This window comes from Yarrowia lipolytica, chromosome 1E, assembly GCF_001761485.1.
Source record: "Yarrowia lipolytica chromosome 1E, complete sequence".
NCBI classification, from domain to species: Eukaryota; Fungi; Ascomycota; class Dipodascomycetes; order Dipodascales; genus Yarrowia; species Yarrowia lipolytica.
This window is the reverse complement of record NC_090774.1, coordinates 1,880,597-1,903,393: the sequence shown is the minus strand read 5'-3', so window position 1 is coordinate 1,903,393 and position 22,797 is coordinate 1,880,597. Positions and strand designations below refer to the sequence as shown.

At 49.5% G+C, this 22,797-nt stretch overlaps 9 protein-coding genes and 1 pseudogene across 9 annotated transcripts, besides 1 other annotated feature; 6 read left to right on the top strand and 4 right to left on the bottom strand.

Moving 5' to 3' along the window:
* Nucleotides 1–1,975: 1,975 nt before the first annotated feature.
* Nucleotides 1,976–3,454, top strand: YALI1_E19014g (uncharacterized protein; the record flags this gene model as incomplete). Its single annotated transcript, XM_503997.3, has 1 exon — nt 1,976–3,454. One exon carries the CDS (start codon nt 1,976–1,978, stop codon nt 3,452–3,454), a length of 1,479 nt encoding a protein of 492 aa, XP_503997.2.
* Nucleotides 3,455–3,608: 154 nt separating this feature from the next.
* YALI1_E18990g (uncharacterized protein) lies at nt 3,609–4,330 on the bottom strand (the record flags this gene model as incomplete). Its single annotated transcript, XM_068283012.1, has 3 exons — nt 3,609–3,723; nt 3,839–3,923; nt 4,063–4,330. The coding sequence occupies 3 exons, from the start codon at nt 4,328–4,330 to the stop codon at nt 3,609–3,611; spliced, it is 468 nt and encodes a 155-aa protein (XP_068139113.1).
* Nucleotides 4,331–5,056: 726 nt separating this feature from the next.
* Nucleotides 5,057–5,242: a sequence feature (Compare to YALI0E15774t, LTRyl1; YALI1_E18984t).
* A 59-nt stretch (nt 5,243–5,301) lies between these two features.
* On the top strand, nt 5,302–5,397 carry YALI1_E18981g (Compare to YALI0E15752g, Misc non-coding, no similarity possibly noncoding; annotated as a pseudogene).
* Nucleotides 5,398–7,238: 1,841 nt separating this feature from the next.
* YALI1_E18961g (uncharacterized protein) lies at nt 7,239–8,708 on the top strand (the record flags this gene model as incomplete). Its single annotated transcript, XM_503994.2, has 1 exon — nt 7,239–8,708. The coding sequence occupies one exon, from the start codon at nt 7,239–7,241 to the stop codon at nt 8,706–8,708; it is 1,470 nt and encodes a 489-aa protein (XP_503994.1).
* A 269-nt stretch (nt 8,709–8,977) lies between these two features.
* YALI1_E18927g (uncharacterized protein) lies at nt 8,978–10,705 on the bottom strand (the record flags this gene model as incomplete). Its single annotated transcript, XM_503993.3, has 1 exon — nt 8,978–10,705. One exon carries the CDS (start codon nt 10,703–10,705, stop codon nt 8,978–8,980), a length of 1,728 nt encoding a protein of 575 aa, XP_503993.3.
* A 366-nt stretch (nt 10,706–11,071) lies between these two features.
* On the bottom strand, nt 11,072–11,560 carry YALI1_E18918g (uncharacterized protein; the record flags this gene model as incomplete). The annotated part of the gene is made up of 1 exon (XM_068283011.1): nt 11,072–11,560. One exon carries the CDS (start codon nt 11,558–11,560, stop codon nt 11,072–11,074), a length of 489 nt encoding a protein of 162 aa, XP_068139112.1.
* Nucleotides 11,561–13,087: 1,527 nt separating this feature from the next.
* On the top strand, nt 13,088–13,528 carry YALI1_E18903g (uncharacterized protein; the record flags this gene model as incomplete). The annotated part of the gene is made up of 1 exon (XM_503992.3): nt 13,088–13,528. One exon carries the CDS (start codon nt 13,088–13,090, stop codon nt 13,526–13,528), a length of 441 nt encoding a protein of 146 aa, XP_503992.1.
* Nucleotides 13,529–13,899: 371 nt separating this feature from the next.
* YALI1_E18895g (uncharacterized protein) lies at nt 13,900–16,077 on the top strand (the record flags this gene model as incomplete). Its single annotated transcript, XM_503991.3, has 1 exon — nt 13,900–16,077. One exon carries the CDS (start codon nt 13,900–13,902, stop codon nt 16,075–16,077), a length of 2,178 nt encoding a protein of 725 aa, XP_503991.3.
* Nucleotides 16,078–16,225: 148 nt separating this feature from the next.
* On the bottom strand, nt 16,226–17,995 carry YALI1_E18854g (uncharacterized protein; the record flags this gene model as incomplete). The annotated part of the gene is made up of 1 exon (XM_503990.1): nt 16,226–17,995. One exon carries the CDS (start codon nt 17,993–17,995, stop codon nt 16,226–16,228), a length of 1,770 nt encoding a protein of 589 aa, XP_503990.1.
* Nucleotides 17,996–19,040: 1,045 nt separating this feature from the next.
* On the top strand, nt 19,041–22,703 carry YALI1_E18843g (uncharacterized protein; the record flags this gene model as incomplete). The annotated part of the gene is made up of 1 exon (XM_503989.3): nt 19,041–22,703. The coding sequence occupies one exon, from the start codon at nt 19,041–19,043 to the stop codon at nt 22,701–22,703; it is 3,663 nt and encodes a 1,220-aa protein (XP_503989.3).
* Between the last annotated feature and the right edge of the window lie 94 nt (nt 22,704–22,797).

Sequence of the window (22,797 nt, the reverse complement as noted above, 5' to 3'; positions counted from 1 at the left end):
CTGAGTGAACTAGACAATGGACCTATAAAAAGACCATTCCGGCACGTTGAAACAACAAAGATCAATTAATGGCCCTCTGAAATTACTTTGAGGTCGGTGTGGCTACCAAAATATGAGTTATTCGGGCTCCTCCCCTGAACTGCCCCCGCGCTCTACAATTTTCGAGTCGCACGAACGGACCACCTGAATTTCCAAGCCGCACGATGCGGGGCCGGTGTTCAATGTTAGTAGCCAGTGTCCCGAGAGGGCTAAAAAAGTACTAAATGGGGGCTTTGGAAGGTCCAATGAGACTCATTGGTGTATCAGAGTGAAATTGGTGTGTTTAACGACCATGACACGGGTTGAAAATGGACTTTTAGTCAATTGAGCCAACTTGGGCGAAGTCTCGTACCCCTGAGCCAAGCGACACTCCATTTATCCAGATACAAAAGGTCTGAGTGGAGTCGGGCCGAGACTCGCGATTGGTTCTGTTTTTCATCCAAACACACCCACAAGAGGACTCACAATGGCTTGTCCAACAGTAAGATCTTGTCCAATACCGGCCAGCCGCTGGCAACGTTCACCGAGTAAGTTGGAAAATGAGCTACTCATCAAATAAACAGCTTCCTTCGAAATCAACACGAGTGATGGACGATGCATATGACCAACTACAAGTAGTTTACTTGGTGTCTATCAACTGAACGTCCATACTTGTATCTGCCAAAAGATCCACACCTCCAGCAACACGTTCCAAAAACAACAATTGGAGCAAAGGCGGGTGGAGATACTCATTTGAACGGTCCTTTTATCCTCCGGAAGCCCTCGAGCCGGTCTTTTTCTTTTCTGAACCTCGTTCCGACGACCCCCACCTCGCCATAGTTGGGCGGCTAAACGTGTCCTGCACCGTGCAGTTTTGTAATGTGGGCTGATGTACAGTTCGGCAAAAACACGGAGAAGACAAAGAAGCGACCCACAGAAGAGAAGCAGAGCAACAAGAGGGTCCTTCACTCCGAATTTGCTGTTTGAAACTTGTCTGAAAGTGTCCTGATCCGCCAGTTGAGCTGTTGTTAGTTTCGGACTAGACCATGCAAGGACGCACGAAATCCCTCTCCCCCCCCCCAAATTTCGTCGGAGTTAACAAAAGTCAAAAAGAGCTCACTCACCCCCGCGTCGGCGTTTACCTCGTGATGGGTGGTACCGGACTATCTATTGCTGTAATGATAATTGCACCGTTGGACCCAGAAATCATCCAGTTCACATTGCCACCAACAAATGAGCTGGATATGTCGCTCCTGTCACGGCGTGTTGCATAGAGAATCACATCATCCCGAAAGTAGCCTTCCGCCCGAAAGCGAAAGGTAAGTTTAGCCGCCACTATCCGAGAGATCCGTCAAGGAAAAGGGCAAGAGCATGAGGCCAGCGAGATGGCGGAATGACGAAAATGGACACCTGCGTCTGAGGACATGTTGGAAAAACGCCGATACGAGCTCCCGCACACATATTACCCCACACTATCATAGTCAGGTGCAGCTGTCGTGTTTGGTTAGTGCGGAGCTTGTGTAGGTGCAGCAGGTACATCCAGTAGAGTAGAGGAGAAGCTTCAGTTGTGATGTTTTTTTTTTTTTTTTTTTTTGTTTTTTTTTTAGTGGTTTGATCCTTTGTGATTTTTTGCGTTCTTTAATCCATGTTACACAAGCGGGTTTTTTTTATATAATATAATACTGCAGTCCCGCTTCCGTGTTGCCCTACTTTTTGCTTATCTTCATCCAACTACGAGTCAGTTACTTGTACTGTACTTGGTCGTCACCACCTCGCGTCAACTAGGCTCCCCCCACAACCTAGATGCATAAGCTTCCCCGCATAAAACGGAAGGTGCGTCGAGACACGACAAAAACTAAGAAACAACAACCCCCCGGTTCGAGTACATATAAGGCTTGGGATCTCCACTGAGCAAAAGAGACCACGACAACATCACAACTCCTCCACGCACACAAACATGGTCAAAACGTCGACGAACCTTGCACGAAACGTGCTGCGAGCCATCCAGGCCAACCCTCCTCCCGGCCTCGAGGTAAATGGCATCACCTCACACAACTTCGGAGCCTACCAGCGGGCTTTCACCCCCATGGTGATGCAGGGAGCCGGACACAGAAACTACGCCAGTGATCACAAGGAGACGGAGTACGCGTTCCAGATGGCCGCTTCCAACATCCGATACGGCCCCGGCGTGACGGCAGAGGTGGGCTACGACTTCAAGAACATGCGAATCGACCGGGTGGCTGTCTTCACCGACAAGAACCTGCTCAACACCCCCGCCGTCAAAACCGCACTACAGTCACTCGACAAGTGTGGAATCAAATACGACCTTTATTCGGACGTGTGCGTTGAGCCCAAAGAGCCCTCTGTGCTCGACGCCATTGCCTGGGGACGAGCTAAGCAGCCCAAGGCCTACCTTGCCATTGGAGGAGGCTCTGTCATGGACACTGCCAAGATGGCCAACCTGTACCAGTGCTTCCCCGACGCTGAGCTGCTTGATTTCGTCAACGCCCCCATTGGAAAGGCTCAGCCCATCGACATTGACCTCAAGCCTCTGATTGCCGTCCCCACCACTGCCGGCACCGGATCCGAGACCACTGGAACTGCCATCTTCGATCTCGTTTCCCGAAAGGCCAAGACCGGTATTGCTAACCGTGCTCTGAAGCCCCTGCTTGGAATTGTCGATCCTCTCAACTCTGCCACCATGCCCGAGCAGGTTAAGGCCGCTTCCGGCCTCGATGTCCTATGTCACTCTCTTGAGTCCTACACTGCCATCCCCTACCAGCAGCGAACCCCCCGTCCCAGCAACCCCAACATGCGACCTGCCTACCAAGGATCCAACCCCATTGCTGATATTTTCTCTCTCGAGGGTCTGCGTCTGGCCATTGAGTACCTTCCTCGATCTTGTGCCGACCCCGAAGACATGGAGGCCCACTCTAACATGCTTCTTGGATCTACTCTTGCCGGTGTGGGTTTTGGAAACGCCGGTGTTCACATCTGCCACGGTCTCTCTTACCCCATCTCTGGAATGAACACCTCCTACTACCACCCCGACTACCACACTGACCATCCTCTGGTTCCCCACGGTATCTCCGTTGCAGTTACTGCTCCTTCTGTCTTCAAGTTTACTGCTCCCAGCGACCCCGAGCGACATCTCAAGGCCGCCTCTCTGTTTGGCGTTGATGTTTCCAACGTCAAGCGAGAGTCTGCCGGAGAGGTGCTTGCTGAGGCCATCCAAGAGTTCATGTTCACTAAGCTCAAGCACCAACCCCGAGGTGTCTCTGCTCTTGGTTACAAGCGAAGCGACATTTCTGCTCTCGTTGACGGTGCCGTTCCTCAACGACGAGTTCTTGATCTTGCCCCCGGTATCCACGGTGTTGAGGAGGCCGAGGTCCGAGAGGCCCTTACCTCTATTCTTGAGGACGCTTGGGAGTACTAAGCGCGACTCAGGCATGCATTTATTGAATAAACGATTGAAAAAGGCAACATTTGTAGAAGTATTGGATTGCACGAATACACACACCATAGACACGTAATCAATTCGTTATATTCGTTATTATAGTTATTAAATCTCTGTCACATGTGCCTCTCTCTTAATGGCAAGACATGGATCGCTCACTGGACTTACCGCCCCAGATGAAGTAGCCAACACCAGCTCCAATGGCCACAGCAGCCATGAGCCAGGCATTGTAAGTCATGAAGACCAGCCTGTGTTAGTCCACACTTAGTGTATAACACAACATCACATCATATCACATCCAACACACACATATCTTCACTCCCTCCTCACTCCCACACCACATCCGCATCATGTCATACTCACATCAGTAAGAAGCTGTAACCCACTTGGAATCCATAGAAGATGGACTTGTAGATTCGGATCTTTTTCTGGTCCGAAGGTCGAACGTCTGGATTAATAATCGGTTCCAGATCACAGTCTGTATAAGTATTGTCCAAAGGAACATGACGAAAAGAAGAAAAAGAAAACCATCCAAGGAAATCATCAAAGGAAATCATCAAAAGGAAATCATCAAAAGGAGTACTCACCGGAGCCCTTGAAGGCGGCATCAATGTCCCGCGACAGCTTTCGCACGTATTCGTATCCTGCGGAGATGAAGACCACGGCGATGACGGTCAGAATCATGCCCACATGGGTCTTGACGTGCCACCAGGGGAACACCACGCACATGCCCTTTGTGTCCCAGTTGAAGATCATGTTCATGCTGCACATTTCGGGCATGTCGCCGTGGCCGGGCATATCGGGCATGGGCATGTCGTGGCCACTGTGGTCCATCATGTGGTGAGAGTGGTCCATTTTTTTGTGTGGACGTGTGGACGTGTGAGGTTGTGTTATCTGATGTTCTCTGGGTTGGGAGTGGGTTAATTAAATAGCCATCTCACACACGCTTCAAAAATGCTCGAACCTGCATGGAGATAGAGGGCAAATGTGGCTGGCGCCACCCGGAAAACTAGCTTGAGGCGCACAGTTCGAGTGCGAACACTTGTACCGGAATATTGTGTGGCAATTGCGGTTCATGTCGTTTGCTGGATAAGGTCCTGATCACTTGTCAAGTCTGATCCTGATCACTTGTCAAGTCTGTACAGAGTATGATGTCCCCGCAAGTGTATCTAGAGTCAACTGCTGTATCGCTTATCGGGGAGTACGTACATGCTCGATTCAATGAATCGGCAAGTTGTATGAATGCGGAAGGGTTCCTTTTGGTCTTTCTTTCCTTTTTTGTCTTTCTTTTCCTTTCTTTCGGTATTCTCGCCCCGCTGTTACTCCCTATTCCGTGTGGTTTGGCCGTTAAGTGCAGGAGGGAATCGAACTTCGTAAGGCTGTGGATTGTGCAGCGGCTATTCACTTGAGGATCCGATGATGACTGCAGATCACGTATTTCCCTAGGGTTATTTATATATATATATTATTATTTATTTTATTTTTATTTTCCACGAGCATCTTTTATGGTCAATTGTCCAACATCCTAATTGAAGATCATAAGTATTATTGATGTGATATAGTTAACAACTTACAACCCACTCCGATAGTAGCACACACCCTTCTGGTGTGTGCTTGCTCATTCGCCAGAAAAGACTAGATCAGTGGATAAAACTATCTACAGGATGGACATCTCGTCGTCTACGACCCAGCTGATTTCTCTCATCACTATGTGGTGACATCTCACCATTATGTGAGGAATTAGCCAGGTATTACACTACCGGGTATGACTTCCTTCAGCACATGCAAGGCCTTCTGCCAAAAGATTGACGTCCCTTCCATCTAAAATGGCGGCTGAATCTTGTTGGATCTTACTGGAGGCCAAGGACGGCCCGCTGAACTACATTAGAGCGAGCCATGCGAAAAACTGGCCTATCTTGTAGTGACCCCTTGGTCCAGCGAGACTGGCTCGCTTGTTCAACCGAGTTTCTGCAGCATATCGTCGTCATGGCTGAGGTGGATGCGCAGCGGCGAATGAGCGCCGAGGTGATTTCACTCTACAAGTAGGAGGATTATTGCAATGGCTGGTACACATTGCGTATCTGTGGAAACTGCTCGCGCTGAATAAACTCGCTGACGACTGATTAATGAAAATGGAATATTGGGGGAAAAATATATATATTTTATTTTAAAACATAAAATAAAAATAAAATAAAATAAAATAAAACATAAAAATAAAACATAAAAAACCAACACAACACCCCAATACTCCTACTCCCCGATTCCACTACCACTCAATCAAGATACACACGAATCTTTCCCATGCTAATGACACCTTCTACGGTCCCTTCGAGATCAAACTAAACCAAGGAGTTTGGAGAAGACAGGAGACCCAGAATAAATATATAAAAAACATATATAAAAAAGAGAAGAAAAAACACGATTGATACGATTTATGACTAACTAACTCGAGACCAGGACGATGAACCAAAGACTTGCGCCTCGAAACGCATATCGAGATTATCAAGTGTATGATTAACGCCAACAACCCGGCTTCATGTATATATAGATGTGATGAATCGAGAGAATACTAAAATATAATATATATATATAAAGGACAGCCAGATATCACGTTCGTTGAATTAATATATATCATTCATGTGAACGGTTTTTTTTTATTTATTTATTTTTTTTATTTTATTTTATTTTATTTTATTTTATTTTATTTTATTTTTTATTTATTTTATTTTATTTTTTTTATATTTTATTTTATTTTATTTTTTTTATTTATTTTATTTATTTTATTTTATTTTATTTTATTTTATTTTATTTTTTTTTATTTTTTATTTATTTTTTATTTATTTTATTTATTTTATTTTATTTTATTTTTATTTTATTTCTTTTACTTTCTTTCTTCTCTTTCTCCCTTGTCTCAGCCCTCAGATGCCCAACCATTTAAAGTTGGAGCGTGTGTTCATTTCTGGTTGAAAAATCTGCGAGCGGAGAAATGTGGCATAACAGACGTGTATCCACAGTTACATGTGATATTGCAACATGGCACGATGGAACGTCGCGCGAGCCTCAGCGACACGTGGATGTGTGTCAGTGCGGCTTGTGATGGCCGTCTCACCTGCAGATGCAATTTAGCGCTCGCTAGACGCGCTTTTGGCCCAGTCCAGGGCAAGGTGTTACCCAAACAACTAGTGAACGAGCCACGCGAGGATATGCGACCGTTAACGACGAGACAAGTCAAAGTGTCTAAACCCAAAATGTGTGCCAGGGGGGGGGAGAATAAAAAAAAATCGGTCTTAGCTGTACGAGTAATAGCGGTCGAGAACAATGCCAGATACTAACACGACTTATATAGAGCTAGCAGGAAAGGGGGGACAAAAACGCTCGTAAAAACACAACCGAAACGCCGGTCTTCTCTTCTCCTACACAGACACCACTCGGGCCCACCGGACCTGCACTTCTGGGGGAGCAAACACGTTAAAAACAAAAGCACAAGCACAAGCACAAGCACATCAGCATCAGAGCCACGGACAAAGTTTATCAACATCGCCCTTTTTTTGAATCGAACGATAAATATCACCAGCAGCAACAGATTGCAGAGTTGGACCACTTCTCCAGACTGCGTAAACAGGTGATACTTGGTGGTATAAGAACAACATACCCACGCTCTCTCGCCCGCACATTCGTTCCGACGCATTTACAAACCGCCAGTCTCTCGCTCAACGCTCACATAAATTAATCACACAACAGCCCACACTCACACTCACACAAAATGGTCACCCAACAGTCTGCAGCAGAGACCAGCGCCACCCAGACCAACGAGTACGACGTGGTCATTGTCGGAGCTGGTATTGCCGGGCCCGCTCTGGCCGTGGCTCTTGGAAATCAGGGCAGAAAGGTTCTTGTTGTGGAACGAGATCTCTCCGAACCGGACCGAATCGTGGGAGAGCTGCTTCAGCCCGGAGGAGTCGCTGCTCTCAAGACTCTGGGTCTCGGCTCTTGTATCGAGGATATCGACGCGATCCCCTGCCAGGGATACAACGTGATCTACTCTGGAGAAGAGTGCGTTCTCAAATACCCCAAGGTCCCCCGAGACATCCAGCAGGACTACAACGAGCTGTACAGAAGCGGAAAGTCTGCCGACATCTCCAACGAGGCTCCCCGAGGAGTATCCTTCCACCACGGCCGATTTGTCATGAACTTGCGAAGGGCCGCACGAGACACACCCAATGTGACTCTGCTGGAGGCCACAGTCACCGAGGTGGTCAAGAACCCTTACACCGGCCACATTATTGGAGTCAAGACCTTCTCTAAAACTGGAGGCGCCAAAATCTACAAGCACTTCTTTGCTCCTCTCACCGTCGTCTGTGATGGAACTTTTTCCAAGTTCCGAAAGGACTTTAGCACCAACAAGACGTCTGTGCGTTCGCATTTCGCCGGTCTGATTCTCAAGGACGCTGTTCTGCCCTCCCCCCAGCATGGCCACGTGATTCTGTCGCCCAACTCGTGTCCCGTTCTTGTCTACCAGGTTGGAGCTCGAGAGACCCGAATTCTGTGTGACATTCAGGGACCCGTCCCCTCTAATGCAACCGGAGCCCTCAAGGAACACATGGAGAAGAACGTCATGCCCCACCTGCCTAAGTCCATCCAGCCGTCTTTCCAAGCCGCTCTCAAGGAGCAGACCATTCGAGTCATGCCCAACTCTTTCCTGTCGGCCTCCAAGAACGATCACCACGGTTTGATTCTGCTGGGTGACGCACTCAACATGCGACATCCACTTACCGGAGGAGGAATGACCGTTGCTCTCAATGATGCCCTTCTACTCAGCAGACTTCTCACCGGCGTTAACCTGGAAGACACCTATGCCGTGTCCTCCGTCATGAGCTCGCAGTTCCACTGGCAGCGAAAACACCTCGACTCCATCGTCAACATTCTCTCCATGGCCCTCTACTCGCTCTTCGCCGCCGACTCGGACTACTTGCGAATCCTGCAGCTCGGATGCTTCAACTACTTCAAGCTGGGAGGCATCTGTGTGGACCACCCCGTCATGCTGTTGGCTGGAGTTCTCCCCCGACCCATGTACCTGTTTACGCATTTCTTCGTAGTGGCCATCTACGGCGGAATCTGCAACATGCAGGCCAACGGCATTGCCAAGCTGCCCGCGTCGCTACTGCAATTTGTCGCCTCTCTGGTCACCGCTTGCATCGTCATCTTCCCTTACATTTGGAGCGAGCTGACTTAGACGTTCGTTGGACCTGGGCCAGCGACATGAAGAGATACTAACTAGATGATCTACTTGTAGCATATAGACTAATTTGAATGAATAATGATAGACCATACGAGTACTGTACTTTCGAAAACACGCCATGCCTGCCTGGCACACAAAAGCAATTCTCTCATGGCATGATGCTAAATCATATGACAAAACATATCAACTCTACATGTATATATATGTTCATTTAATTCATAAACAATTTGATTGATAAATATTCACAATTTAACACATCGCGCTTAGAGCTTGGAAGAGCTGCCAACGGAGGTGATCTGGTCGTAAAGGAGAGTGGTGAGGAAGTCGGAGTACTTGTCGCCAACAATCTCGGGCTTGAAGTAAGCGGCGGCCTCAGCAAACTTGTTGCCGGGCTTGGAGTTCTTGATGAGCTTGTCGGTCTCCTCGTTGAGAAGCTTGACGGCGTAGTCCTTGGTGACCTTCTTGCCTTCGGCGGTGGTAACACCGTGCTTGACCCACTGGTGGAGCTGAGATCGAGACACCTCAGCGGTGGCAGCATCCTCCATCAAGTAGTTGATGGGGACACAACCAAGACCACGGAGCCAGGCCTCCATGTAGCCAAGACCGATGAACAGGTTCTTTCGGATACCCTCCTCGGTGATCTTGCCGCCCTCAATGTAAGGGTTGATGAGGTCTCGAGCGGTGATGTGGACATCCTCTCGTCGTCGGTAGATCTGGTTAGGAGTGGGCATGTGCTTGTTGAAAACCTCGGAGGCGATGATGGCAAGCTGGGGGTGAGCAACCCAGGTACCGTCGTGGCCGGCGGTCACCTCTCGGAGCTTGTCCTTGTAGACACCCTCCATGGCAACCTTGTTGGCAGCAGCATCGTTCTTGATGGGGATCTGAGCAGCCATACCGCCCATGGCGTGGACGCCTCGCTTGTGGCAGGTCTGGATGAGGAGCTTGACGTAAGCAGACATGTAAGGGACGGTCATGGTAACGTCACCTCGGTCGGGGAGAACAAACTCGGGATGGTTCTTGAACTTCTTGATGAAGGAGAAGATGTAATCCCATCGGCCACAGTTGAGACCAGAGGAGTGCTCTCGGAGCTCGTAGATGATCTCGTCCATCTCAAAGGCGGCGAGAATGGTCTCGATCAGAACGGTACCTCGGATGGTTCCTCGGGGCATGCCGATCCAGTCCTGAGAGAGCTTGAAGACGTCGTTCCAGAGTCGGGCCTCAAGGTGGGACTCCATCTTGGGGAGGTAGAAGTAAGGGCCAGCGCCTCGAGCAACGGACTCCTTGGCGTTGTTGAAGAAGTACAGACCGAAATCAAAGAGACCACCGGAGATGGGCTTGCCATCAACAAGGAAGTGGGTCTCATCAAGGTGCCAGCCTCGAGGTCGGACGATAAGGGTGGGGAGCTTCTCCTTGTCGGATCGGAGCTTGTAAGACTTTCCACCGGGGGCCTGGAAGGTGATGGTTCGTCGGACACCGTCGTAGAGGTTGACCTGACCATCGACCATGTTGGACCAGGTGGGGGCAGAGGAGTCCTCAAAGTCAGCCATGTAGGTCCAGACGTCGGAGTTCAGGGCGTTGATGACCATCTTTCGGTCAGTGGGGCCGGTGATCTCGACTCGTCGATCAACCAGACCGGGGGCGGGGGGGGCACCCTGCCAAGTGGGGTCATCTCGGATGTTCTTGGTCTCGGGGAGGAAGTCGGGGAACTCGCCGGCATCGATTCGGGCCTGTCGAGCGACTCGAGCAGCAAGGAGCTCGTGTCGTCGGGCATCGAAGGTTCGGTGCAGGGTGGCGATGAAAGCCAGAGCCTCCTTGGAGAAGATGTGCTGGGCGTTGGCGGGGATGTTAGCCCGGATCTCAACACCCTTGAGAATGGCGTCAGTGTTGCTAGAAGGAACAGTAGTCACTAAATGGTTAGTATGGAGTGTGCAGTTTTTTTGCATCTCTTGTGCAGGTACAACGGAAGCGCTATCCGGCAGACCAGGCCCCATTGTCGAAGAGAGGAGTGGACGTTGGATCCCGCTCGCGGTTCTGAGTAGCGCTGGCTGGTGTGTGGGCCATGTCAGAGGCTGTTGAGTCACATGGGTGGTTGGTTTGAGGAGGCGTGAGGGCTCGGTGTGACTTAGCTGCCACCTTCGTACCACCACCAGCCCCCATCGTGCCACCACCTGCCACACCTGCCACCTGCCACCTGCCACCTGCCACCTGGTTTACCCCACAATAATACTCACTGTTTGCAGATAGAATCCAAAGCTGGGGACTGGGGATCCGCTTGCTTATATAGTCTCTGTGCTCTCGGCCCCCACAGACCGAGTGGGCAAATTAAGGTTATAGGGATATGCAGGCGGATTTGAAGGTCAAACGGGGAATCTGGGGACCAGAGGGGCCAAAGAAAAGCGTCTGTTGACCCCAAGACGGCCGCCGCAGGGATGGAACATATCCAATTCGCCCCGTTCTCGACTTTGGCCCTTGTCGCCGCCCATTATTGCCGTTTTTAGACCTCGTTTTCGACACTTGTCGGACGCTCGGCAAAGTTGGGGTACACGTTTTAACCTCCACCAGTTGCATTTGCAATCGACATGATTCTTTGACCACAAGCACCCGAGGTGAGAGCGAGATTGGAGTACTTTGTCTATGTGCGTGTAACACAGTCCATGTAGCCTGCAACGAGCGGGAGCGTTGCTTCTGCTGGGGAGAAGACAAGTGGCGGTTGACCATTGAGTGGTGATTGACCGGTTTCTGTGTATTTCGCTATACTCTTTTTTTCTTCTTCTTCTTTTTTTTTTTTTTTTTGGCCCAAAAAAACCCATTCTTATATCCGTCGTTGTAACTACCCCCCCCCACATGTCCCCACACTCAAGTCCGCCGAATCGAACAATAGAGTGCTGTTGTACATAGTATGTGTGTGTATACAGTTGTAAAACCAACTATGGAGCAAAAGGAGCAAAAAAAAGGAGCAAAAGGCGCGCGCAAAAGACACAGCAGAGTGTAGACCGCTGAGGACGGTTCTTATTGGAGAATAAGACTGAAAGTTGGCCAAGTTGTAGAACAAGTCGCTTTGGCCAAGTAGTTGGACTCGCAGACTGTTCTGCTGCGGGAGTCTGCTGCTCCATGACCATGTCCACCACCTCTTTTTTTTTTTTTTCCACCGGCAAATCCCCGACGTCGCTCTAACTGGTCCTGCCTCGGCACGAAAACAAACCGGAGCAAACACGGGTGAAAATAAGCTTTTCTGACTCAGTGATCCCGACCGCAGGCACAGAATCATATGGAACAGAGAAGCTAATAAACCGAAATTGAGACTGGAAAAGTCTTGTACAAGCAAGTTCGATCTTGTACTTGTAGCTAATGAGCTGTGTGTGCAGTAGGCATGGAGTGATTTTCATTATCGATCGAGTTGGAATAACGGGGAATTTGGAATCATTTGGAATAATTTGGAGGATTTGGGGGATTTGGGGGATTTTGGAATAAAATGGATGAAAATGGAAGAAAATGAATGAAAATAATTGAAAAATCAAAAAATCCATAAAATATATAAAATATATAAAAAACCCACTCAAAAGAACCCAAACCCCCGGCCAGCAAACTGTCCGTGTCTCATCGACTATCATGTCACCAATCACTCACCTAAAAATACAATAGTCCGTGGTGTGCATGACCAAATGTTCCACAGATGCACTTGATGAAACTAAGTACTTGTAATTATGAGTTGTATCTCGATTGGCGAAAAAATTGAACCCCTCAAACTCGAATCCGACAACTACATTCCTCACAATTACCAGCCCCTTCCCTCAAAAAGTAGGTTACTCACGACGATCTGCTTATGACGTGGACATTTCAAAATAAGGTTGGTCACGTGCCCTTTTGCCTAGGGTTAATGCAGCCCCAGGTTTTGCAGGTTGAATGCCCCCCACGCTAAAATCCGTCGAAATGGGGGGACGTCAGGTTATGAGTGGTACAAGCAGGAGTTTTCGGAGCTTCCAGGGAACATTTGAGATATAACAATAAGTCATATAAGCCATTCTTAAGCGAAGATGTTGGTGCAGAGGTTTATTTACTCTTATTTCGATATTTTTTTTGAAATATCTGTATATGGACCTTAATTGGGACGTGGTTGGGACAGATTATGACAGTGTCACAGATTATGAGTATTTGACTGCTAGATGAAACGTCAAATTAGCACCTAATTGCCAGTTTGAATATTATAATACCCCCAATCTTTCTTTTTTCTAAGCCATTCCAGACTGGTCATCCCTCCTCTTAACTCATAACCTGAGTGGGACAGGTAGTCTAATTAGGATTTATCACCTTGTCCACATTACCATCATCATCATTGGTCATAACCTCACTCACACGCTCATACACACACAATCATGAGATTAGAAAACTGGCCGATTGTCGAAATGTTCCGGTCGCGGCCCGGCGTGCCCAACTGGCCCAAGTTTGGTCTGTTTGCCGTCGGCGTCATCGGATCGGCATATCTGGGATACCGCTATGCCACTCCTTCCGAAGAAGATATTGTGCGACGAATGAACCCCGAGTTGCGAGAGCGATACATGCTGGAGCGAGATGCTCGGCAGGAGTATTTCAACGAGTTTGTCAAGGAGGCCATTGCCCAGTCCAAGACCAACGAGCCCATCTGGAAGGTTGGGCCCATGGCTTCCAAGCCCATTGATTTCAATGTGGCTGTGCGAGAAAAGATGAAGGAGATCGAGGCTCGAAATGACCAGGATCGAAACGAGCGAATCAAGAACGAGCTGGCTGCCATCGCCAAGAAGGAGGAAGAGGAAAAGAACAAGAAGGGATGGTGGTAGAAGTGGTGATGGTGGAAGGGATGCTCGACCTGTAATGGGTTGGGCTGTCTAAACGTGTAAAAGTGTACATAGCAAGCATAAATAATGAATTAAGCATTGGATTTTTGAATGGAGTCGGTGGTGAGGTTGGACATGGACGTTTTTTTATTTTCATTTTTTTCCTTTTTATTTATTTATCTATTTATTTATTTACTTTTCTACTTTAAATTTACTTAAACACCTACCTAACGTGAAACAGAATTAATTCAATAAAACTCTGCTTGGAAAAGTAAATTAAAAATGAATTAAAATTATGAAAATGTAAAAAAAAAAAAATCCGACTATTAACGTATTAAAAATTGATTTAGAAAATATTAAACAAAGTACACGTTATGAATCACGAGCACTTGTACAAGTACTTCTACTTCTGCTTCTACTTCTACGCTATGTTATCACAATTTATTTATTTTTGCCTGCATCTCACAATCCAACCCTTACCCTTATCACCCTGTACGCGAGATTTAGGTTCAGGCCATCTGACCACCCTCAATATACCGACTTGCACATCAATGGGCCAAACCGAGTCGAAACAGACGTTTCGCACCGAGATTTTCCGGTTGTCGACGGATTCCAGCATTCCTGAATCAGATACCATCTTCTGGAGCAAATTATGGATGGTTCCGGAAAACGCCAGCGACATCTTCACACTGGTGGGCGAGAACGATGTCCGAACGGCGCTCCAGACTTTTCCAGACAATATAGCCACTCTGGTCCGAGTCGTGAGCCAACAGATTATCAATTGCGACGATACAACGCCCGAGCCGCAACTGCTCAATTGCATTCGCGTTCTCACCAGGGTGCTACCAATTGTGTTTGAAAGTGGCACCAAGACGTTTGATGACGATCTCTTCTGGAGCAACGACATTCTGGGCGAGAAGCTGGTGACAAAGCTCGTGTCGCTTTTGTTCAATAAAAAGCTATGCGGCACCTCGCAAATCTGGGAAATGGGAGTGGGTTGTCACAGCGTGGAAGGAGGGGTGACCAGCGCGCAGGAGGGAAATCGCTGCGAGATTCTCAGGTTACTCGTGTGCTGCTCGTGCAAACAGCTGTACACTAGTGTTAACCATGTTACCACGCAGGGCTCCCGGTTTCTCACGTGCATTGTCAGCGGGCTTGGTAAGAGCGACACCCTGTTGCTACTGTGCTCTCTGCTCAACTTGTCGCTGGTGCGGTTGTTGCGCGATGCCAATGCCTTCCAAACAGTCGTGTTTGGGGGCTCTCAGACGGCGTTCTGGGCCCTGGAACTGTTGCTTCTGCTTGTTGTCTACTACCCCCCGGAGCCGGGCGTGAAGAACAACTTCAGATACTTTCTGGGCAAACTCAAGCAGGATGTGGACTTTGAGTTCATTGCAAGACACATTAGCGAGATTCTGGCCAAGTTCTCGGCCTCCTCTGGCTCCATTTTGACTGGCAAGAAGGAAACACGCACCAACGAGATTATCTGTTTGTTATGGGAGATCATTCAGACCAACAAGCGATTCTTGCCGTGGCTTCTAAAGAAGGGGTACCTCGACAACATCATTCTATCGATTCTGCAACAAATCAAAATGTGTGAGAGCACGCAGACTCTGAGGCTGCTCAGTAACTTCCTGCTCTATCTGAGTGATGATGATGTGGTTGTGTCTTCGTTCGACGATGGCACTGTGAATTTCAACTATGTGCTTGGCCAGCTCTTCTCTGTCATCACTCAACCTCGTGAAGAAATCAACCCCATCATCCCCACTCTGGTTGAATGCATCTACAACCTGTCTGTGCAGGCCAAGCATATCGACTACACGGTGTCGTGCCAGCTGGTTGACATTTTCGACGTTCTGTCATCGCCCTCCTTCTTGTTCGCCAACTCCACAAACCGCTTCCTGTTGGAGCTCACCCTGGAGTCCATCAACGCCATGCTTGAATACAACTTTCAGGCCAACAAGTCGCTTGTCTTTGTTCTACAGAAGCGACGGTCGTCATTTGAAAAGCTGCATCGCCTCGTGAAGGAGAAAGGAAAGGAGCCTACAAATGGTGAGGAGGACTTGTCATGGCTAGAAGACCTTCCACTCGACACCATTGACACGGTCTACGCCATGATTGAGTCCTCTGTCCCTGGGTTGAACACATACTCCGCAGTACCACCACCAAGCTCCAGCACAAGCCCTGCTAGCGACGAGCCCAAGACCACTAAAGACACACCCTCCACGATGATCGACACTATAGGCACCCTCAATCCTCCTGTGCAGCCCACAAAGTTCCACAAGATTGAGTTTCAGTGGGACCCAGTGCTTCTTGGCTGGTATCTATCTCTCATTTGGACCAGTCTCTACACCCATGAGGCTCGCGTGGGTCGTCAAGTGACCTCCCTAGCTGACACTGTGGGCACAGGGTACAGTACGGGTGCCGCTGCAGTGGGTGTATGGAACCGAACCCACACCAAGCTGTTCAAGGTGCAGCAGAGTGTTGCAGCTCCTAATCTCGGTGCTGTGGATGCTGTAGCGTTGAACGTGTGGAAGCGGATTACTAACAGGTAGCCAACGACAGTGTTTGCCACAAGAACTGATTATAGATAATGATGAATGATGAACTCACGACAGAACTACTTGCTTGCGCTAAATTACAATCTTTCATAAACTATATATACCCCCATCATTCATAACAACTAGTAACACCAATCCCCCATTACATGTATTGGTCGAGGTCCTTGATGAGCTCATCAATATCCTTGAGATAGTCGAGCGCCTGCGCCGTAAGAACCTGGTGACGAGCCTTGGATTCTTCGTTGTAAAACTCCTGCTTGGATCGGCATCGCAGAGTGTACTGTTTGCCGGTGACCTTCTGAACAGCTTGCTCAAACTCATCGTCTCCTTGGCTAGTCTGGATCTCGGTCAATTGATCTGCGGTCATGCCCATAATCACTTCAGCAGGCTCGTTGAATGCCGTCAGCCACATGCTTCCTGTGGCATCTCCCACGTTGATGGAGAGGATGTATCTGTAAAGAGGTTTATCCATGTTCTTTTCACACTTTTCGCATCGCCACTCGTCACCATGCTCGACCACCTTTTTGTTACAGTCCGGAGTCTGACAAGCAGGGTATGCAAAGTTGCCGGTTCGAACGTGCACGACCCAAGCCTGTAGGGTGTAGTAGTCGGGCTTTTCTGACTGTCCGTAGCTGGATGTGGCGACATCAATGGGTGTGGCGGCCACAGGCTTGTTGGTGGTAGTTGTCTGCAGCTGCTTAAAGCTCGTCTGCTTACCCTCAGAGGCATACCATCCCTTGAGCGCGTAGGTCTCGTCGATGGCTGGTTCCACGGCAATAGTGGAGCTGTGACTGGTGGACAGGTTTCGGCCGTTAAAGTCGCCAACGCGGGCGCCCTTGATGGCGATAATGGTGCCAACAGGAACAGTTCCCTCGTCGAAGGAAGTGGCCTTCTCTCCAAAGAAAGTCAGACGGGTGGCAAATCCACTCTTGTCTCCCAACATGAGGTTTCGTCGCTTATAGGGGTTGCCAGTAGCCTTGGCCACGCCGTCTTCCAGGGGACCAACGTTCTGGACGACACCAAGAACGTCAACATTGTTGCCAACTTCAACATCCTGCAGCTTATCGAGAGTCACAAACGAGTAATTGGCTGTGGGGATAGCAGCGGCCTCGGCCTCGTCCGCCTGGATGATAACCGTGTCTCGGCCAAACACCAGCTCGTAGTCATTGTTCACGTTGGAGAACTTCTTGTTAGCCATGGAGACTCGGCATTGAGTCACGTAGTAAACCTGGCCCTCCTCCAGCATGGGGTAGAACTTATCCACCTCCTGGTTGAAGCCGGTGGCTCGAATTTCGCCCGTCTCGTCGATAAAGGTGACATTGAAGAGCTGGCCCTCTCCCTTGGTGTTGGAGAACTTCTTCTTGTCGGCCTTGGAAGTGACTCGGACCTTGATGGCCCACTTGTTCTGGTAAGGCGAAAGTCGCTCAATGGGCATCACAGTGGCGGGGAATCCCTGGGCCTGGACACCAGCAGGAATCTCGTTGGTAGAAGCCATTCGCTTGGCAGGGGTGGGGTTGCTGGTGGCAGCAGCAGGAGCAGTAGCAGCAGCGCCACCAGGAAGCTCAGCATCCTCTTCGGTATCGAGTCCCAGAGCCGCGTCGGCGTGGCTCAAGAAGTCCATCTGGTGGACGTAGACGACTCCTCGCTGTTTGGCCATGACCAGCTCAAAGTTGCTGAGCTTGACAATGTCGAATTTGCCCGGTCGTTCTTGGGGCAGGTTGTCCAGGTCGCCGAACACCATGCCGGGCTTTTCTCCGTCAAACAGAGTCACCTTGAATCTGTTCTTGCCGGGCAGCTCGCTCATGGGCCGCACAATCTGGAGAATTGGAGCCCGAAACTTTTCAGGCAGCTCATCTCGGCTGGTGGCGTTCTCCACGGCGTCGAAAAATCCGGTCGATAGCTCAAACGTCATCTTGTATCTTGTGGTCTTGTGTGTATGTGTGTGTGTGTTGCTGTGGAGCGTAGAAAACAAGCAGATGAATTTTGGAAAGAACGCGTCGCGCAGGCGTGCACACTCTTAATTAAGTAGGGTAAGAAGCGAACCTTGTCGCGGAGTGGCGGTGGCAAAATTTAGAGAAACAGGAACATGGAGGGGGGGTCAGTGGATATCCTCTTTACTGCCATATTCTGAGCCTCTGCTCCTTCTTTTCCTTCAATTTCTGTACTGGTCCAACCATTTCGAGGTCCATGGTAGCGTCGTCTAGACTACCCCCTAAACAGTATCATACATGCGCATCTTTTATTGTTTACGCGTTCGCATCAAAAACTTTAGGCAGGCTACTGGACGAGCGATGCATACAGTATTTGGAAGATTGAGACTTGAATACGTCTGAAAAAAACACAAAAAGATACGATATTTCCCCTCGAGCTTGGAGATAACTGATTTTCCTGTCCCAATTCCAATCGGTATTCGCCATCACCCCGCATTGAGTTGTTTTCAACTGAAGATCAGTGGTATAGGCTTGTAGTAATAGTCTTGTCCAGACAGTATCGATCCACAGCAGCTCGACCGGAGCAACCAGTTTTGACGACAACAACAGTCGTTATCATTGATGTTCTACAGATAGTACCAGTCCGTTGAGGTTTGGTTTGATAGCTTCTGAATCGTGTGGAGCTGAATTCGCGTGGAGCTCTGAATTATCGTGCGTGTGGTTCGCAATGTCTATAACGAGAAACCAGCAAGTACTTGTACTTGAGTTATATTTTTGTTTTCTTCGTAATTTACAAAGTATTTCTTTTTTTTTCTTTTATTTTTTTTTTTTCTTTTATTTTTTTTATTTCTTTTATTTCTTTTATTTCTTTTATTTCTTTATTTTCTTTTATTTCTTTTACTGTATTTTTATTCCAAAATAAAGTTTAGATGGACGCGAGTGAAATGTAAATTGTCATTCTACCACCAACACGCGTACACTTCAACACAACATCACCACACACCATCACAACACCATCACAACACTATGGGCACCCTCAAGGCTATTGAGCTGTGCAACTTCAAGTCGTACCGTGATACGCACCGTGTGGATCTCGGTGACTCGTCGTTCTCGGCCATCATCGGCCCCAACGGTTCGGGTAAGTCCAACATGATGGACGCCATCTCGTTTGTGCTCGGAGTGCGGTCTTCGCAGCTCCGATCCACCCAGCTCAAGGACCTCATCTACCGAGGCCGAATCATGCGTGGCGAGGAAGTCAGCTCGACCCAGTCTCAGGAAGCCACGTCGGCATACGTTCTGGTGGAGTACGAAAAGTCAAATGGAGACCTACTCAAGCTCAAGCGAACCATCACACCCTCGGGCACGTCTGAGTACCGAATCAACAACAAGGTCACGTCGTCAGGCGAATACAATGCCACCATGAAGAAGGAAAACATTCTGGTCAAGGCCCGAAATTTCCTGGTCTTCCAGGGAGATGTGGAGCAGATTGCCAGTCAGTCGCCTCAAGACTTGTCCAAGCTGATTGAAATCACCTCTGGCTCCATCGATCTCAAGCCCGAATACGACCGTCTCAAGGAGGAGCTAGATGTCCAGACTGAGCGAAGCAACGCAGCCTGGCAGCGACGACGTACCTACAACGCTGAGAAGAAGCACTACGTTGAGCTCAAGGACCGTTACGACGCGTACACCGCCAAGGCCGCAGAGCGAGACGAGGCCGTTGTGAAGCAGCAGCTGTGGAGACTGTGGCAGGCCCAAAAAATCGAAGATGAGGCCCGAGACCAGATTGAAGGTGGAGACGCTGCTATCCAGAACGCCGAGGGGGCTGTTCAGGAGGCTGCTCAGGAGGTGGAAAACGTGGCTGCCAAATATGCCAGCGACAAGAAGCGGCTGCTCAAGCAGGAGCGTTCGGCAAAGAAGCGAGCAGACGTCATTCTGGAGCACAAGCAGCAGCTCGTGCCTGTGGCTGAACGTATTGCTGTGGTGTCCGGCAACATTTCGCGTCACGAGGCTCGGTACGGCACTGTCGAGGCTGACTTACTTCGACACCAGGACGAAGTCAAGCAGACTCGAGGCTCTCTCAAGATGGTTCAGGATGCCTCCAGTGAGTTTGAACGAGATCTGTCATCGAAGCAGAAGGAGTCAGGCGGAGTTATTCGAACTGATGAGGACGCGGCCGAGTATAGCACGCTGAAAAATGAGGTGCACAAGCGGTCGCTGGCTGAGCAGGCTGAGATTGAGACGGTGAAGCGAAAACTCAGACCTGTTCTGGACCATAAGCGAGCTCTGGAGCAGGCACAGGAGGACTCGGAACTCAAGGTCAAGGAGTTTAAAAGCGAGTTTGGCGTCTACCAGACCCAACTGAAGGAAGCTGAGGAGGTACTCAAGACCCACCAGTCTGCTCTGAGAACTCAGAGTGAGTCTCTGGCTCGGGTTGTGGACGAACAGACTACCCGACGACGTGTCGAGCTGGAGCTTGGCGACAAGCTGGGTGTTGTGGCTAACCGTCTGATTGAGCTAAATGCGGTCAAGCGACAGACTGAGCGAGAACGACGACTTAAAGAGACTGTTGCCAACCTGAAGCATGTTTTCTCGGCACAGAAGGTCCACGGTCTCGTCTACGACCTGTGCAAGCCCAAGGAGAAGCGACACGATCTTGCTGTGGAGACCATTCTCGGTAAGGACATTGATTCCATTGTTGTGGACAGTTTCAAAACTGCACAGGACTGTATTGCATACCTCAAGGAGCAGCAGGGCGGTCTTGCCTCGTTCATTCCCCTCGATACTATCAAGGCCATGCCTGTCAACTCGTCGTTGCGGTCGCGTCTTCGTGGGGCTGTACTTGCCATTGATGCCATTTCCTTTTCGTCTCAGTACGAACGGGCTTTCCAGTACGTTTGTGGCTCGGCCATTGTGTGTGACGACCTTAAGGAGGCTAAACGCCTTGGATGGAGCCTGAATGTCAAGGCTGTGACCACCGATGGCTCCGTGATTCACAAGGCTGGTCTTATGACTGGTGGTACTACCCAGAAGGGCCACCATGGCGGCAAGCGAGCATCCAAATGGGACGAGTCTGAGGTTACAAAGCTCCAGGCAGAGAAGGATGCTCTGGTTTTGGAGCTACAGACTGTTGGTCGGCAAAAGTTTGACCCCGAGCGTCAGGATACACTGCAGCGTGAGGTTGACAAGGTGCGACAGGAAGTGTCTGCTGCCCAGAAGCATGTTGCCAGCCTGAAGGACCGTCTCAAGGATATCAATTCGCAGCTCAAGTACTACAGCGAGGAGGCTGCCAAGAGCAAGAAGCAGATTGCCAGCACCGCCAGTGATCTCGAAAAGCTCGAGACACAGAAGGCCACCATTCAACAACGCCTTGACGAAGTCTGGTACACCGTGTTCTCGTCTTATTGCACTCGTGTCGGCGTGACTGTTGAGGACGTGTTTGCATATGAACAGACCCATGGCTCTCTCTCCGCTGGTGCCGAGCGAAAGCGGCTCGCATTCTCTCAGCAGATTGCTACTCTCGAGTCACAGCTCAAGTTTGGCTCCAAGCGTGTGGACGAGTGCAAGGGGCGACTGGCCAAGATTCGACAGTCTATCGATGATGACAAGGCAGCTGTGGATGGCTGGGAGGCCGATGAGGCCCAGCTGAGAGAGGACATTGGTATTCTGGAAGAAAAGGCTCGAGCTGAGGCAAAGCAGGTTCAGAAGCTCACAGCTGCCGTTCAGAACGCGTCAACTGAGTCCAACGCTGCCAAGGAGCATCTTTCCCGAGCTCAGGGCGTGGTCGATAACCTGCGACGAAAGCTTGCCCAGTCTGAGACCGAGCTTGAGACTGCTGCTACTCAGCGGTACGAGGTTCTGCGAGAGTGCAAGATTGAGGGCATTGAGCTTCCTCTGGTGTCAGGTGATCTCGAGTCTGTGCCTCTGGTTGAGGGAGACGACTCGCAAATGGATATCGATATTGAGGTTGACTTCTCGTCGCTTCCCCAGGGCATTCGAAGACTTGCCGACGATTCTACTCTTGTTTCCAAGATCAAGGCTCTGCAGGCTGAACTGGAGCGAATCAACCCCAACCTGAAGGCCGTGTCTCGACTCGAGCAAGTGGAGGCCGAGGGTGCTAGCATCGAAGCTGAGTCCAAGAGAGAACGTGAGGCACTCCAGGAGCTGCAGGCCCAATTCAGAGAGGTGCGAGACGCTCGATGCGATAAGTTCAATGCTGCCTTCGAGCACATTTCCGGAGTCATTGACGCTACGTACAAGGAGCTCACTCGTTCTGATGCGTTTCCTCTGGGAGGTTCGGCTACTCTGACTGTCGAAGATGAGCATGAGCCTTACCTTGAGGGAATCAAGTACCACGCCATGCCCCCCATGAAACGATTTCGAGAAATGGAGCTTCTCTCTGGAGGAGAGAAGACTATGGCTGCTTTGGCCCTACTTTTCTCCATCCACTCTTTCCACCCGTCGCCCTTCTTTGTGCTTGATGAGATTGATGCTGCTCTGGATAATGCCAACGTGCAACGAGTCGCCAACTACATTCGGAAGCATGCTGGCAGCAAGTGTCAGTTCATTGTGATTTCTCTCAAGCGGGGTCTGTATACTCATGGAGAGTGTTTAGTTGGTATCTACCGAGATCAGGAGGTGAACTCGTCCAAGATTCTTACTATGGATTTGAGATCGTATCCCGATACTTAGGCTGATGTAGGATTGGATTGGAATGAGTTTTTATTGATGAATTATATATATATTATTGGTGTTATTCGGATACCTACAAAACTGTAGAGTGAGG